This window comes from Musa acuminata, chromosome BXJ3-1, assembly GCF_036884655.1.
Source record: "Musa acuminata AAA Group cultivar baxijiao chromosome BXJ3-1, Cavendish_Baxijiao_AAA, whole genome shotgun sequence".
Taxonomy (NCBI): Eukaryota; Viridiplantae; Streptophyta; class Magnoliopsida; order Zingiberales; family Musaceae; genus Musa; species Musa acuminata.
In genome coordinates, this window is record NC_088349.1 from 10,331,715 (window position 1) to 10,347,133 (window position 15,419).

Here is a 15,419-nt window from a genome sequence, read left to right on the forward strand (position 1 = left end):
GTTTCAGCCGTCCATTCACGCAGGCATCGGTGACGGGAAGGAAAGATGGACGGGTGCTGATAGGATCCACATGAACTGGAGGAATAGAATGCACCGAGAATTGGAGGGGATCGTCGCACTCTTCATTAACTTGATATCGCCTCACGGTCTTTCTGCTTGCGGGTCGGCTCGGCTGTCTCGATGGAGACAGGATCCATATTTTACACCCACCGATCCCAAAGTCAATCACCCGTCGGTCACTTCCACGACGACTCTTTGTGCGGCCGGCCAATGAGAGGACTTCGTGGGACCACGTGGATCGCACGCTTTTTGTCTTCGCTTGGATATAATTATTATGACGGAACAGATGCCATCTTCCATCCACGCGACCCTTTGAATAGAATTGACCATAAACATAAAATTAAGATATAATAATATGATGCGTCGGATAACTTATCTTATTAGATCATTCGAAAGCTCGAATTACAATATAGCTTATTCGAAGAATAATAGCTTGTGTCAATCGAGTGTTTCTTGGAATGTGACTCGCAAGATTGATTATGTGTCCAATGCAATAATAGCAAGATTTTGATTCAATTTCGTTTCAAATTAAACCAAAGACTATATGTACATAAATAGCTCACATAATTCAACAAGTTGTGATGCCAAAGTCTCTTGAAGAACTTTAGGACACTTAATTCGGTGTATTAGTTGATGAGGCAATCAATCCAAGACCTAATCAATGATTTCACATGCACTCCATGTCAGGTGCAATGGTGGTTAGCAGGCCCAGTCAAACATGTGATCCCATCAACTTACCTGCATCCCATCGTGTTTTGATATGAACCACACCATCGACCACACTCACATTAATGGCCCCAAAAAGAAAGTACACTTCTTGTAGCTGCTGCATCCATATCTTAAATGCCTTCAGCACTGCAACAAGGTATTTCTCAGTCATAGACTTGTCTAAATTAGCCTCCCATATCATCATCATTGAAGTAGAAGATTATAGTTTCTTGTGTTGGATGCAAAAAGACTGTCACTGAACTCGTTTGAGAAGCAAAAGGCCAATAGAGTAACTCTGCTGCAAACCCACTGTTCTTATTTCAGAAGATAGAAAGTTACAAGCACTGAGATGTTGATTGCTTCAGCTACAGCTTCCAAGAGAATGGGGAATCTATTAAACATTATGTCAAGTTGTAATATTTACATAGGCATGACAAAAGTCCACATTCCTTGTATCTGTCTTCACCCATCGACTGTAAGAACAGTGAGGAAGGCTTCCATCAGTTTGAAGTACTAATCCTTGCAACACAAAAGCTTGAATCCTGGCTTGATCGACGTCGAGGAGCCGTGATCCGGCGGGTGAATGAACTTGCAGTTTGGACATGATAAGGTCGCCTTGTTCATCATCACCAGCATGTGGCAACGCATGCAGACCGTGGCCATCATCTCTTCGGGGCCGGCGTCGAGGGACACCCACGACAAGGAGCACGCTTTGCCACCGGAATTGTCTTGCTTCCTCCGCTCCTCCTCTCTTCCTCCTCCATCGATGTGGCTTCTCGGTGGCTCGCATGCGAGGTTGAGCTCGAGGTCCAGGCTTAGCGGCGAGCTCGGTGGTTCCGAGTTGAGCCTGGGGTCCCTAGAGGTCCTCCTGTGCGTTCTGGTGTTGTAGAAGTGAATCTCCCCCGACTGCAAAGTTCAGAATTCACAGATCAGCTGCTTTCCTTTCCGTCCAACATCGATAGTTCAAGCATGCATAAATATGAATTCACGCGTACATGAAAAGCTCTTAGATCTAAGTAATAAACTGTAAAACTATCATCTTGAATCGAATTATACATGCCAAAGCTTTCGCCTTCTCGAAAGCGTCTGTCTACCTTGAGATCGAGGCAGCGCTGCCATTCCAAAGGCAAGGGGGCGTCGAGATTAAGCCGGATGTCGTCCTCCTCAGCTTTCACAAACTTGGCCTCCTTCACAAACCAATCATCTTCGCTCGCTTCTGCATCTCTGCACTTCCTTTTCTTACAAAGGGAATTCTCGAGGTCGGGGCATGCCTTCCTGTCCTCCGGAGAAAGGGCTGCTTGCAAGGACACCATGGATGTCGATACAAAGGAAACTCGAGCTCCGAAACTTGTTCTGCCCTGCGTGCATCCGATGGAGGATTTGAGCTGCTTATATAGGCGGGATTATAAGGGCCATTTAAGCGCACAAAACTGCAAGCAAGGATCTAAGCGAAGGTGCTATAAAAGAGCACCGGGAAGGACCCACACCCACATCATCATGACACGCTTCTACCACCCTTAGAAGACCCCATCAACTCAACTATATCCATCCCTGTCAACATGGTTTTCGCTCTCCGACTTATATAGCTCTGACTACACATCGGTGCAGGAGTTAAGACCACATACATGCACAAGAAGTGACGTGGGAATTGGCACGAATTGAATCGCATTTCTGCTGCAACTAATGCCATGGCATGGTTGGTGTGGAAGCTATAAATGAGTCACAAGGGAGAGAGGGGGATGGAGGAGGAGGGTGGAGCAAAGCCCGGGCAGTAATGTTGCGAGGAAGGAGAAGCGCATGCAGTTGAGGAGGGATTGAATGCCGTCTGTCTTCCATTAACTCCAACATCCACATTTGGGTCAACCAATAAACTTATATTTAAAGCAGGCCAACACCCATTTTCGAACCCTAATTTAAAACGATCACATCTGGTGATGTAAGGAGGCACCCTCTTCCTTCTCTCTCCTATTTAATGATACCCCCATTCATTGCCTTGCTTCTTTTCCCTCCCTTCTCCTTTTCACTTCAACTCCCTTACCAGTTACTGCATCTACAGGTAGATTGTGAACCATTGGCATGCATGAGAAGCTACCTCCTCCGGTATGCCGTGCAACCTTCGAAAGGAAACATTGTGTTACAAGCACTGCCGTTGAGAGTCTAAGAAATGGTTGGCCGATGAGAAGGAAAGGCGAAGCTGTCTCTTTCATCTGCCAACCTTACTTTGACTCGATACAGTGGAGCGCTTCAGATATCATTGGACAAAGGCTCCGACTTCTCTCATGTTTATGTGCATACATACATATACACGTAAATTTACATGCATAGCGAATGAAGGTTGACATCGTTAGAATCTGGCTAGGAATTAGTGATCTTATATACAAAAGCAGGTGAATCATCAGATGTTGGGTACTCTTTAACTCATTTTCGCGACACTTAATTGCTAAAATATTTTAAGCAAACATGAATTTTACCCTTTAATGAAGGGTAGGTTTTGGATTGTTGAGAAGTAATGGAGAGAGGAGAGGATATTTATGCTTGAAAAGAGAGACATCATTAACATTAAAAGCTGGTAGAAGAAGAAGAAGAAGAAAGCCCATGGTTGATGGCTTTGAGTCCAGCTGCCACAATTAACTCCTCTTGAATTCACATCAATGCTGGTTTTAAAGCAAGAAGAGTCTTCTTCTCTCCCACTGAACCATAGCTCCCACTGTGTTAAATGCAAACACCCACCAATGGGGCTATCCTCGAGCTCCTTAGGCATTCTACTTAAAGATCTAGCCATAGGACAATATCTGAGAATTTAATGCTGTGAGCAGAACCATTCTTCGAAATGGCTCACCAACATGAAGTGTGCTTGACGAAGGATCTATCAGTAGTATTGTTTTGCATATTTATGCTGTGGCTGAGATATCAGCACGATTTGGCCCATCCCGAGTGCATAAGATCATCAGCATGATCTTTGAGCTGGAGCGTATTAACTCGAGGTCTGGTTGAGACTTAAGATTACTCCTTTAACTGTTTGTCGAGTGCTTACACACAGGTCGATATCGAGAATGGGATTTTCGACTCGATCCCTCGGATACTTAAATTAGTAAGAGTTAGAGATGTGAGAATTAGAGTATGTATATTAGGCTCGACTTTCAACGTTGTTCCTAATGTGGTTTTTATATCTGTTCCTACGTACGATCGTACGTAACAGTTTTAATAATCTCTGGTTATCATCATACGTAAGTATTTAATGCCCGTTGACATCACAGGTAGTCGACCCATGTGTTGGGTGCAAATGCCATCTGATCTGCTCAATTTAGTCTCATGCGACATTGCTTCCCACCTCTTGTGTAGCTGATCGTGCTATCCCGTATAGTCTCGAGTGGAGTCGGTACAGGGGGATGGCGTCAGGCGACTAGCTTATGATATTGAGTTGGCTCGACGTGACACGTCGGTTTAAAGATGTCATGTCGAGTCTGTTGTAATAGCTAATAAGTAGTGTGGCGTGAATGTCAAAATATATTATATAAAGTATAATCCAAAAATATGGCCCAATAATATAGTAGGTTCAACCAGTGACGTGTTTCAATGTTCAGAGCTCGAGCAGCCCCCACTCACTGGTTGGTGATCGATACACTCTCGCACGAAAGGTGAACACGACGTAGGAGAGAGTGAAACATAAGCCCACTGCTTGACAGAGCTTCAATCCCAATCCGGCTAAGGGGATTGAATGAAGGATATATATATATATAAGATCATTTTAAGAGCTTCGCGCTCTACCGACTGAGGTAGACGAACATTATTTTGATTGTTTATTCTTATTAATTAGAACATTAGGTGATGGACATTTGAATGGGTCAACACTGCAAGAATAGGCAGTGTCCAAAGCCGGCCAATGGCGGGAATCGAGCATGTCCTTAACGTGTGTGCGGGTGTTTCTCCCCTTCCCTTTCCCCTTCCGTGCTAACTCCGCCACCACCACCTTCTCTTTTCTCTTCTACCCACTCTGCAATAGTCCGTCTCCTCTCATGGTGGAGCGGGTGCCGCCCTGCACACCGCCCTCGCCGGAGCCTCAGCCAGCCCCCAGTGCTCTCCTTGACACTGTCCCCGTGCCGGCCGATCCTAATCCCGGTCCCGATCCCGATCCCAATCCCTCGCGTCGCCTTGGCACCTACGTCGTCCGAGTGCCCAAGGACCAAGTCTACCGCGTTCCTCCGCCCGAGAACGCCAAACTAGCGGAGCGGTACCGCAACCAAAACAGGAGCCGGCGGCGGGGGAGCCCCTGCCTTTCCTGCCTGAAATGCATCCTCGGTGACGCCTTCCTCGTCTTATTACTCATCGTGGCTGTCACCGTCATATTCTTCGTCGTGGTAAGGCCTGGGGCTCCGACGTTCACAGTCCAGCGTCTCTTCGTCAAAAGCCCCCGCAGCACCACGGGAGCGCACCCGAAGCCGGAGTATGATCTCACGATGAGCGTCAGGAATCCAAGTCGCGGGATGGGTTTCTCCTACGAGGCCGGAGGGAGGGCGGTCATCAACCACGGCACCGTGGAAATCGCGGCGGGAACGACGCCGGTGTTCGTCCAACGCCACGGCAACACGACCTCCATTCGGCTGGTTCTTCGTGGCTCCAATGCCTTGCTGCCGAAAGAGATCGGCAGGAATCCAAGTCGCGGGATGGGTTTCTCCTACGAGGCCGGAGGGAGGGCGGTCATCAACCACGGCACCGTGGAAATCGCGGCGGGAACGACGCCGGTGTTCGTCCAACGCCACGGCAACACGACCTCCATTCGGCTGGTTCTTCGTGGCTCCAATGCCTTGCTGCCGAAAGAGATCGGCAGGAGCATGAAGGGCTCGAAGAACGCCGTTGACATTAGTCTTATGGCTAAGCTCACGGTGAGCCCGAGGGTTGGGGTATTGGAGATGTGGGCTAAGAGCATGGACGTAACTTGCGATGTTCAAGTCATTGGAATGGTGAAGCAGGCACAGATCTCCTCACAGCACTGCAACACAAAGCTTTAACTGTGAATAAGGTTTTTGGTTCTTCGAATTGGTGTTTTTCTTCTTCTTCCTCCCTCTCATTTGATTCCTCATTAGGACTGGAACATTCAACTGTTGCATGTATGGGTGTAAGGGTAAGAGAGATAGATACTTGATCCAATTTAATGTCTTGTGTAGGGATCTCATTTTGATAGTGGTAACACAACTTGTACTCATCATAGATCACATTGAAATTTATATGGAAAACAAATTTACTAGCAAATTTTCTGTGACAAGCTTGCTCTAAGCTATCACTATGTAACCAAGTTATTGAAATGAAAGTAGCAGTTCAGATATCAGAAATGAAAGCAGATAGCAAATGCTATAGATAGCCACAAGCAGTTTTAGAGAACACAGTAAATGTCACATAATACCAATACAAAGGGCATCCTTTGCAGACAGTACCAGATGGTTAAACTTCATATTGTTCATAGGTCTTGAGCAGCTCAGCGCAGACCGACAAGGGAGTATCCGTCTGGAATCCCAGCGAGTTTGCATATCTGGTGTTGGAGGCAATGCCATTGTTGTGGCTGAGGAACACACGAGCCCTCTCACGACCCTGGAGTGGGGTCTTGCATCTACTTTCTGGACTGCTAACAAGCATAGATTCGCAGATCTCGTGTTCATGCTCGTCTGCCACTAGAATGTTATAGGTACCTGTGTGGTCAGTCGTGCCCTCGAAATTGCATGTCTTGGCACCAGTGGCTTTGGATCGACACTCGATCCTCACCTTTGCACCTGCAGAGCACGTAGAGCTACTGTCAACTTGATAAATTGAAAAGAAGGCATCTTAAATCCAATCTGAAAGCCGATATAAAAATATCCTTAATAATATCGATATCATTATGCATTATATGTTCATTAACTGGTAGCAAAATAACAATGTTATAATGATCCAACAGAACAACGATTTAATACGCGCCTATCAGCGATGCTATTCCTTTGATTCATTGGTGCTGATAAAATTAGATTCGGAAATTTCTTAGCCTCTCCTATGTTTAACACACTACTATGTCTAACATATTTATTTCATAACCCTACACCCTAATTTTCATAGCCTCTCCTATGTTTAACACATTGGAGTACCAAGTACCAGAAAGACGATGGCATGCATACTCTGAAAAGTGATCTTGGCTAGCGAAAACTTTATGCATTTAAAAGTGTGAATATACCAAAATTTTAAGTAGCTTTTATTTATTCCATTTCAATTCTGGTACATATAAACATTATAGGAAGTGCCTATACTGTAAAAGTTGTGTCCAGACCAGGAAAAACCAGTCAGATATTTAAGAAGCAATAATTATATCAACTATTAGTTTCTATATATGAATTCAGACATGAATATTAAATAGCCACTGAATATCATAAGGATATTTCTAAAAACCTGATATGAATAAAAAACAGATGTGCAATGAAGACAAATTAGAATAGGGTAACTAATACTGCATGAAGAAAATATATCCTTAGCAAGTAATGAAGACACTAACACAAAACCTGTCAATGATATTTCTTGGCCAGGAAGAACTTTTCTCCGGTTAATATACGTAAATTAAACAGTTCGAGATTTGCTTCATATAATTACACAAATTATTGGTTCTCAAAAAATGAGGACCAACAGGGAAACCAGATAGCAAAATTCATAAAGGATACAAATATGCAGCATGCACAAATTTATGTAGCCACATCTTGCTCCAATCAAGTATGAATAGAAAACTCCAATGTTCCAACTCACTTTCTGCCACAGCCGAGAGGACATAAGAGCTAAAATGTACACTTGGGAGTAATACCCTATGCCCACAAGTTTAGATCAGAACAGCGATAATTACCTAAAGGTTATATTTTTTTTGGTCTGATGATGAAACCTTCTTTACTTCCAACATAATAACAGTATCCTATAGAGAGTTAATATAGTGTTCAATTTTGATAGCTAAGCTGTTGACAACAAAGACTTACCGTCTTTAGCGTATGCATGCAATTTGTGCTTTCTAACTTGGGCTTTGCTCTTCATCCATTTTCAGATTAGGTGCCAACCATAAGGCAAGGCAAATCTCCATATCAAAGATAAAATCAAGACCATAACTAGCACATATGAACTATCTTTACTTCAAGATTTCTGTTTCAAATAGCATTTTTCTAATTAATTACAGGACGTAAATGATCAAATTTGCTTACAGAAAACGCACAAAGCTGCATAAATGTAACCTTCTTCTTTAGATTTATGGTTCGATCTGCACTACCGATCAGAAGGAATGCATTTGATCTTAAATCTACTTTGACGGTAGAATTTCTGAAGATCTGTTAAATAAACATGTATAACACATCACGTCATCGCCTGATCTATCAACAAGAACCAATTCTTAGAGCGTTTCAACCTTAGCAAAGAACAAGCAACAAGATCAATGGCCGAAAACACATCCAGATCCGAACCGCGCCAAGATCAGACGGCCCAAAATCCAACAAAAAAGACATAGATTGAACGCTAGAGTGCTATACCGGGAAACCCTCACCTTTTGTGTAGGTCGACACTGGCGTCTCAAACCCAGCGCGGCAGGTGTCGCAGAAGACGCGGCCCTGGACGACGAACCCTTGCTTACCGCCGGCGACGTTGCGCGCGGCGACAGAGAGCGACGGGAGGACGCACGCCACCGCCAGTACGGCCGTGACCGCCGAGATTAGATGGTTGGCCATGGTCGCGGAAGCGATGGTGGAGAGCGAAGGGAAAGTGACTGACTAGTGGTGAGAGGACTCGATGAAGCCAACGGCAATGCCGCAAACAGGAAAAGGACCAGATTTAATGGCCGGGATGATGTTATCGTCACTCGCGGTAAGAGTAGGCATTTCCATTAAGTTGGATAAGTAAAAGATTTTGGAGATTTGAAGCGTCTGCTGAGTCTGACTGCAGTGCGGTAAGTTTAATTCGGTGATAGAATCTACTGGAGGTATCATTGTATGCAGCTGGCATCGGTGGGGCAATCAATTGCGCCGGTGACAGATAAAAGGAGGTGAGGTGGGGTACCTGCACCGCAGAACGCGGAGTGAGCGAGCGAGATTAAAGGCGAAGCGACTCGCTTTTAGTTGAACTGAGTCCACGAGTCAGCTGAGTCAAACGAGATCCAAAAATTCAACCTAGTAATTATACAATATTCCGATCTCTATACTTTATAAATTTATATTAATATTTTTTATAATTATAAAAATAAAATATTTAGATCTATTTATAATAATATTATTAATTTTATTAACGAAAATATGAAAATAAAAGATAAGAAGATAATTTTAACATTCTAATTGATTGTGATGGATGGTATCGGTGGTGGTAGATGACGACGTCGCTAAAGGTCGTGAGTCGGTATCGTGGATGAGGAGAGCAATAATGACAAGAGATTAGCACCGCTCTGCATCTATGTCGATAGTAATGCAAGTGGCCCTTTCGCTGCTCAATAACTGCATCGATGTTGACGTAATTATCGAGCAACGAAAAAATCGCTTAACAACTACATCAGTGCTGACGTAATTGCAAATACCAAGTGACGAAAGGATCGTCAATACAAACATAAAGTGAAGCAGCTTGACAACTATATCGATGCGGATAGTTATAGAGTGACGTTGCTTGGCAACTGTATCGGTGTCGATACAGAGCAACACCACCCAACATCTACATCGATGGCCCTTTCACCGCTCGACAATTGCATCGATGACGATGAGATACAGAACAATTTTTACCTCTTACCGTTGCTCTCCTCATCCATGAGAGTCATCCGCAGCCCTTAACAGTGTTGTTGTTTGTCGTCACCGACATTATCTGTTACCATTAATTAAAATATTAAAATTAAAATTTTATTTTTTATTTTGATATTTTCGTCGATAAAATCATAACATAGATATTTCACTTTTATAGTTATAGCGATCTTAATATAAAATTTTAAAACGTAGAGATCGAGATAAAATATCATTAGCCATACGTATTCCGATGACAATTCTGCTTCTTCAAAATGGAAGCCTCCAACCCACTCTGAGTTGCCGAGTCACCGGACTCGGGGCTGGCCATGTACGAGTTCTTAAACTTTGGAATGTGGACCATTGCTTTCCTTGGACCGTAATCTACGGATCGCAAATCCCCAAATAAGAAATAGAGGGAATCAAAAGATGTCACATGATCGACCAAATAATATTAGTCCTTCAAGATGCCTGTGACGTGGAAAAGGATGATGCCAGATGTGCATCTACAGCGGACAGCGGAGGCCATGAATGGGGATGACAATTAAAGCCGAGAGTAGTCCTTCAAGAACACATACCACGACAAATGTTGATGAATTAGAGACAAGACATCCCAAAAAGATCATAAACCGATGTAATGAGAGAAACCATTCATTCAGCTTAAATAGAATCTCATCAGCATATCGAAAAGTGGAAATACGTAAACTGTCACTACAAGCAACAAGGTGAAGGGTCGATATAAGCCAAAGCAGACCCACCTATCCTTCCTCTCTCCTAGCAGATTTCACTTGTACTCGAGGTTCATGTTGTTCTCGGGAGCCAAGCCGATGCAAGCCCTGAGAATGTTCTCCAGCATGGCTCTCTGCTTGGAGAGAGCATTCACCACTGGCGTGCCTGGAGGAACCTGTTTTAACCATATAAATCAATAGTTAGCTGAAAGAACAGTGTTGTTACCACTACAATGACACATTTCAATTTGTCCATTGAAGAGAGTTCAAGAGGAAGAACAATCTAACTGCCTTGCTTTTCTAGCTTGAATCGTTATCCCTTTCAAGCAGCCTAGTAGCCTAAACATTTCTCTATATAAAGGCTTCAGTGAATCAAGCCTCTCCTTCTTTCGAACTGGTCTTTAAATCATCTTCTTATCCCTCATCTTTCTCTTGGAAAAGCATTCCAACAATTATAATACTTTTTCTAAGGTCAGGTTCCATTCTTTTTCCTTTACTTTATGAAGTAAACACCATGACTCAGAATGATCACCAAACATTACACTCTTCAGGGTCCATTTATGACTTCAAACAACAGGTAATGAAAGGCAGATGTTAATTCCTCGGTACCGGCCGAAACAGTCTGCTATTCAAATTGTTGTTGTTGATATATTAAAATGCTTGCTGCCTACAATTGTCTTGTCAGGAATAAACAACACAAGCTCTACAAGATAATTAGATTAAGATCTCATCTTTACCCCGAGAACAATAACAACTAGTTCAAAGGTAGTTCTGTTAATCTGCGCATTTGACAATTTTGAATTACCAATAGTGATGTGTCACAAGCCAATTTGCATATTGTTTTAACTTTGTTTATGCAGTTAACAGCCTGTTGACAGTTGGTTTATACAAGAATCAGCATAAAACATATTCCATCATATATTTGGGCCACTGAGTTTCTAATAAATCGTCTGTGTTCTGTTGACATTTTACAGAAATTGGCCTTTAACTGTAAAGACATGTGCATATCATAACATCTCATCCTTTGGATAATTATGAAAAACGATAAGGTTTTATGAATCAAGTTTCTCGAGGGTCCAAAGAAAATATATAAAAGAATTATAATATGTTCACTTACAAGTGGAGCTTTGGTGAGGTAACTCAGGATTGCAGAGACTGGATGGAAGGAATGGAACTTGTCCTAGACAACCAAACCAGACGTCAGCACAGCATGATTTATACAAGAACACATAATAAAAAAAGTAATGCTTATAGATACCTCCCCATCAAATTTAAGCTGAATTCTAGAGCTCAACTCAGCCAGCAAAACTAAGTCCAATATGATGGGTGCAGCCAATAGGGAGTCCTCGCAAGTGTTGTGAAGAACGATGGTGCTCTTTCCCCCCATAAATATCTCTGATGTGTATTCATCCATAGCCCTCTTACTGTCCCCAACATATGGCACATACTGCAGTAGAGCAAGTGATGAACATTAGAATATGATATAGCCTACAATGAAAAAGATATAGTCCATATTTTTGCAAACCTTGATGACAATGACATGGTCAGGATGCTCCCCAGTCTCATAGAGGATACCATTACTCGAGACCATGTCATCAACAACATTGCTCTTCGAGATCTCCTTGGATCGGAAAGTTTGTGGTGCAGAGAGGTTCATCCCATCATTGTTTCCTAGATGGTTGTAGCTAACAATGGAGGTTGGCTAACAACATGAAAGAAGACAGCATCACACATGTTAAATGCAAATTAAAATGAAAGATTGAACACAATTTCTTACAAACAAACAACAAGTTGATTGTAAATATAAGATGCAACTGGATTTCAAGTGTATAAAACATAAAGAATTAGCATAACATTCATGTAGAAATAAGAGACCAAGATCAGACACCTTGATTCCTGCTCCCACCAGAAAATCAACCAAGACAGACTTCATTTTGGTCTGCCCGCTCTTGAAGTCATCTCCACCTATAAGAGTGTTCCTTTGAATAGCCATTTCAATGAGCCCTGCATACAAATACAGAATTGAAATATGTAGGATATTCTCACAGCCAGCCACTAAAGCTTTTCATTCATGACCTGCTGAGGCAACGATTTAAAGCTTAAGCACCATACCCGGCACAAAGGTGTTTTGAGGACTCCCATTGATAAAAGGGACATTCTCCAGCACACAAGCTATCCCATACAATGTAGATGGAGATATCTCAGCTTCATTCTTCTCCAGTGAAGCCATGAGATTCTCCATAGTATCATTGAGCCCCACAATTACATCGCTGTACCTTTCCGTGTTTGCAGTCCACAGCACAACGACCTTATCCGTCTTGGTCTTCTCCTTAAACTCCCTATCAAAAACAATTCCAATGACAATTTTTCAGCCACTAGATTCTGACATCTACTTCTCTTGCCTTCATCCAAGCCAAGCACGTGCTATGAACTAATTGTTGAGGAATGAGCTTAAAAAAAGGAGGTCGGTCAGCACCTTATGTCCTTGATGATCCGTTGGACCTGCTCCTTCTTGGTGCCTTTGATCACACTGTTGGCACGGCCACTCTGATTTGCGGCAACAAAGTCAGGGTCGAATATCCCAGGCAAGGGCACCATGGCCTCCATGTATGGCCTGAGCTGTTTCTGGAGGTCTATATCCAGCACCATGGCCCTGGCCATGGCATCTGCCAGGTTCATGTTGCTTATATCCCATCCCCCAAACACTATATCATCTGGATTAACCTAATAAACTCAACAAAAAAAGAAAAACCTAATCACATAACACTACAAAGTGAGAATAGAGAGAAAAAAGAAGAAGCGTAAAGTCACACCAACATGGATGAATCAACAAAATACAAAGACCATTCTTCTCAATTAATAAATAGCACAGAAAACAATAAAGACAGCATTCTATCACACAAAAAATGGCGGAAAAAGGAAATAGTGGTATAAAGGTTCAAAAAAAGAGGTTAATTTTTACCATAGGAAGCAGGCTTTTGAAGGGGGCATAGATCTCCTCGCCATTGAAGGAGCCAACCCTGATGGTGGAGGCCTGAGTCAGGGATCCAAAATAGTTGGCCTGCTGCACTTTGTCCTTGGTTGCCCAAGAGATCCCCCTACCCAACACCATTCCCCAAGTCAAAATCTAATTTTTTTTATATGCAAATCACAAAAGAAAACAACATCAACATCCTAAAAATCACCAACAACCGCAGGGGGAAAAGAAGAAGATCGAAAACAAGAAGAAAGTCCGAAGAGATATTACTCTCTGTTGGCAATAACTCCGGCGGTGAGGGTGGATCCGTTGTTCCCGCCCCATCCCACGAGCATCACACTAATCCATAATTAAATGGAAATATCACAACATTGAGCTAATCAAAATTGTGGGCTGTACGAGTACCCGGGTGGGTGAAACCGAAAAGGTACCCGAGCTTGGGGACGCGGGTGTGTGTCTTGAAGTTGTATCGGACGGTCTTGGGCTTGACAATCCAGTGGTAGGCCCCATCCCGGCTCTCGTGCACCAGCTCCGTGGTCTCGTAGTGGTACACCGCCTCGATCTCGTCCTCCGCGTACCGCACGTTGGGGCTCTCCACCTTAAACTTCTCTATAAACATATTTTGCAGAGAGCCGTTCCCCTCCTTCACCTTAAACTTCTCTACAAACGAAGCGCTTCGCTCGGCCTGAATCCGTTAGGGGCAGAAGCGATATCCCTCTGGGTCGTTATTTATAGAGAAGCGACCCGCCACGCGGAGGCGTTTCATTGGCCTTCGCAGACATCCGCATGCGAGATCTTCGTGCGGCCTGCGATCCAACGGACGAGGACTGGGGGTCGTATGCGGGTGGCGGAGCGTCCAGACACGTCGGGTCATGCACGCGTCGTCCCAGCCCGCGCGAAGGACGCGCCACGAAAGTGGTGAGGAGCTCCACGAACGGAATGTCCTCAAGGCGGCTGACGCCGTTAGGGGCGGCGATACCTCGCGCTGTGGGGCATGGGAAGTCACGTGCCAGTCCCCGACGCTACGTGCGAGAGGTCGACCACATGATTGGACGAACCCATCAAGTGCCAAGTGTATGGCGTACGTACATTTTTCCTCTAGTGTGAGTTCCTTTCCCCTTAATTCCTACTTGCCTCCAAATCACCACCTGCATACTAAGCCAAATTGCATTCACAAGTATATATATATATATATATATATATATATATATATATATATATATATATATATATATATATATATATATATATATATATATATATATATATATATATATCTTAAACATGATTACATTTGGTGGAATCAAGGTTATCATGGTAAATTCAGAAGTAATATTTTATTTCAAGGGCACAGATGATGATACTTTCATCATAAAGGAACAATGTGCACTTGCCTGTAGATAATAAGAAGCCTTTATAAGCTCTTCAACAGAAGAGTTTGATACACTTGCTCTCAAGATAGCTCCCAAGAGATTTGTGCTTGAACCAACTTTTATAGCCTTAAATTTAGAGAAGGTGCAACTTCTTTTATCTAACAAGAAAGTTAATTAAGAAACAACTTAATATAAATTTAGTTCAACCAAATCAAAACAAATAGAAGGATGTGGAACTGAGTGGAAAAAGATAAAAAGATATGCACCTTAAGTGTTTTCCTAGATTAGTCTCTCAGTATGCAAAATACATCAGGAGTCCTCCTTCAACACACTGGAACATCTCTTGCTCACTAATTTCATGAGACAGACAGTCTACCTCCACATTAAAGAATACCCATCGATTCCTAAAGGGAAATAACTGAGAAAATTTCCACGTCCTGACATTGCTGAGTCTCCTCAACCACATAAATCTTTTGTGGCAGTACAACATCAGAAATGGAGTGACTGTTTTGCCTTGGAAAGTGGCAGGTGGTCCAGAAACAAAACCTCCTAAAAGACTGATGTACATCGACTTTAAGGTGACGATGAGGCTTTATAACATTTGCTTACCCCAGAAGACAAAAGATCAAAAGTGGAGTTACCCTTTACATCTCATCCTCTCCCATATCTCTTTTTCAACTTTCTGAATATTGAGTGCACATATATTTGTGGTGACCAAAGAATCTTTGCATCTTTGCTTACCATCAAGAAAAGAAAAAACCAAAAGTGGATCAACCTTTTAATCTCATCCTCTCTTTCCATCACACACTCAGTTTTTCTTCTAGAGACC

At 43.0% G+C, this 15,419-nt stretch overlaps 4 protein-coding genes across 4 annotated transcripts; 1 reads left to right on the forward strand and 3 right to left on the reverse strand.

Annotated features, from left to right (window-relative positions):
• Window positions 1-1,064: 1,064 nt before the first annotated feature.
• Window positions 1,065-2,197, reverse strand: LOC135628201 (protein CURLY FLAG LEAF 1-like). The gene is made up of 2 exons (XM_065134754.1): window positions 1,863-2,197; window positions 1,065-1,674 (listed from the first exon to the last, which is right to left on the reverse strand). The coding sequence occupies exons 1-2, from the start codon at window positions 2,079-2,081 to the stop codon at window positions 1,282-1,284; spliced, it is 612 nt and encodes a 203-aa protein (XP_064990826.1). The 5' UTR covers window positions 2,082-2,197; the 3' UTR covers window positions 1,065-1,281.
• Window positions 2,198-4,748: 2,551 nt separating this feature from the next.
• LOC135628508 (NDR1/HIN1-like protein 13) lies at window positions 4,749-5,839 on the forward strand. Its single transcript, XM_065135206.1, has one exon. The coding sequence runs from the start codon at window positions 4,785-4,787 to the stop codon at window positions 5,775-5,777; it is 993 nt and encodes a 330-aa protein (XP_064991278.1). The 5' UTR covers window positions 4,749-4,784; the 3' UTR covers window positions 5,778-5,839.
• Window positions 5,840-6,094: 255 nt separating this feature from the next.
• On the reverse strand, window positions 6,095-8,571 carry LOC135628509 (pollen-specific protein C13-like). Its single transcript, XM_065135207.1, has 2 exons — window positions 8,303-8,571; window positions 6,095-6,533 (listed from the first exon to the last, which is right to left on the reverse strand). The coding sequence occupies exons 1-2, from the start codon at window positions 8,481-8,483 to the stop codon at window positions 6,208-6,210; spliced, it is 507 nt and encodes a 168-aa protein (XP_064991279.1). The 5' UTR covers window positions 8,484-8,571; the 3' UTR covers window positions 6,095-6,207.
• Window positions 8,572-10,147: 1,576 nt separating this feature from the next.
• On the reverse strand, window positions 10,148-13,922 carry LOC135629519 (inositol-3-phosphate synthase-like). The gene is made up of 10 exons (XM_065136997.1): window positions 13,649-13,922; window positions 13,488-13,556; window positions 13,203-13,338; window positions 12,717-12,964; window positions 12,353-12,579; window positions 12,129-12,244; window positions 11,766-11,942; window positions 11,499-11,687; window positions 11,358-11,420; window positions 10,148-10,416 (listed from the first exon to the last, which is right to left on the reverse strand). The coding sequence occupies exons 1-10, from the start codon at window positions 13,834-13,836 to the stop codon at window positions 10,297-10,299; spliced, it is 1,533 nt and encodes a 510-aa protein (XP_064993069.1). The 5' UTR covers window positions 13,837-13,922; the 3' UTR covers window positions 10,148-10,296.
• Window positions 13,923-15,419: the final 1,497 nt, after the last annotated feature.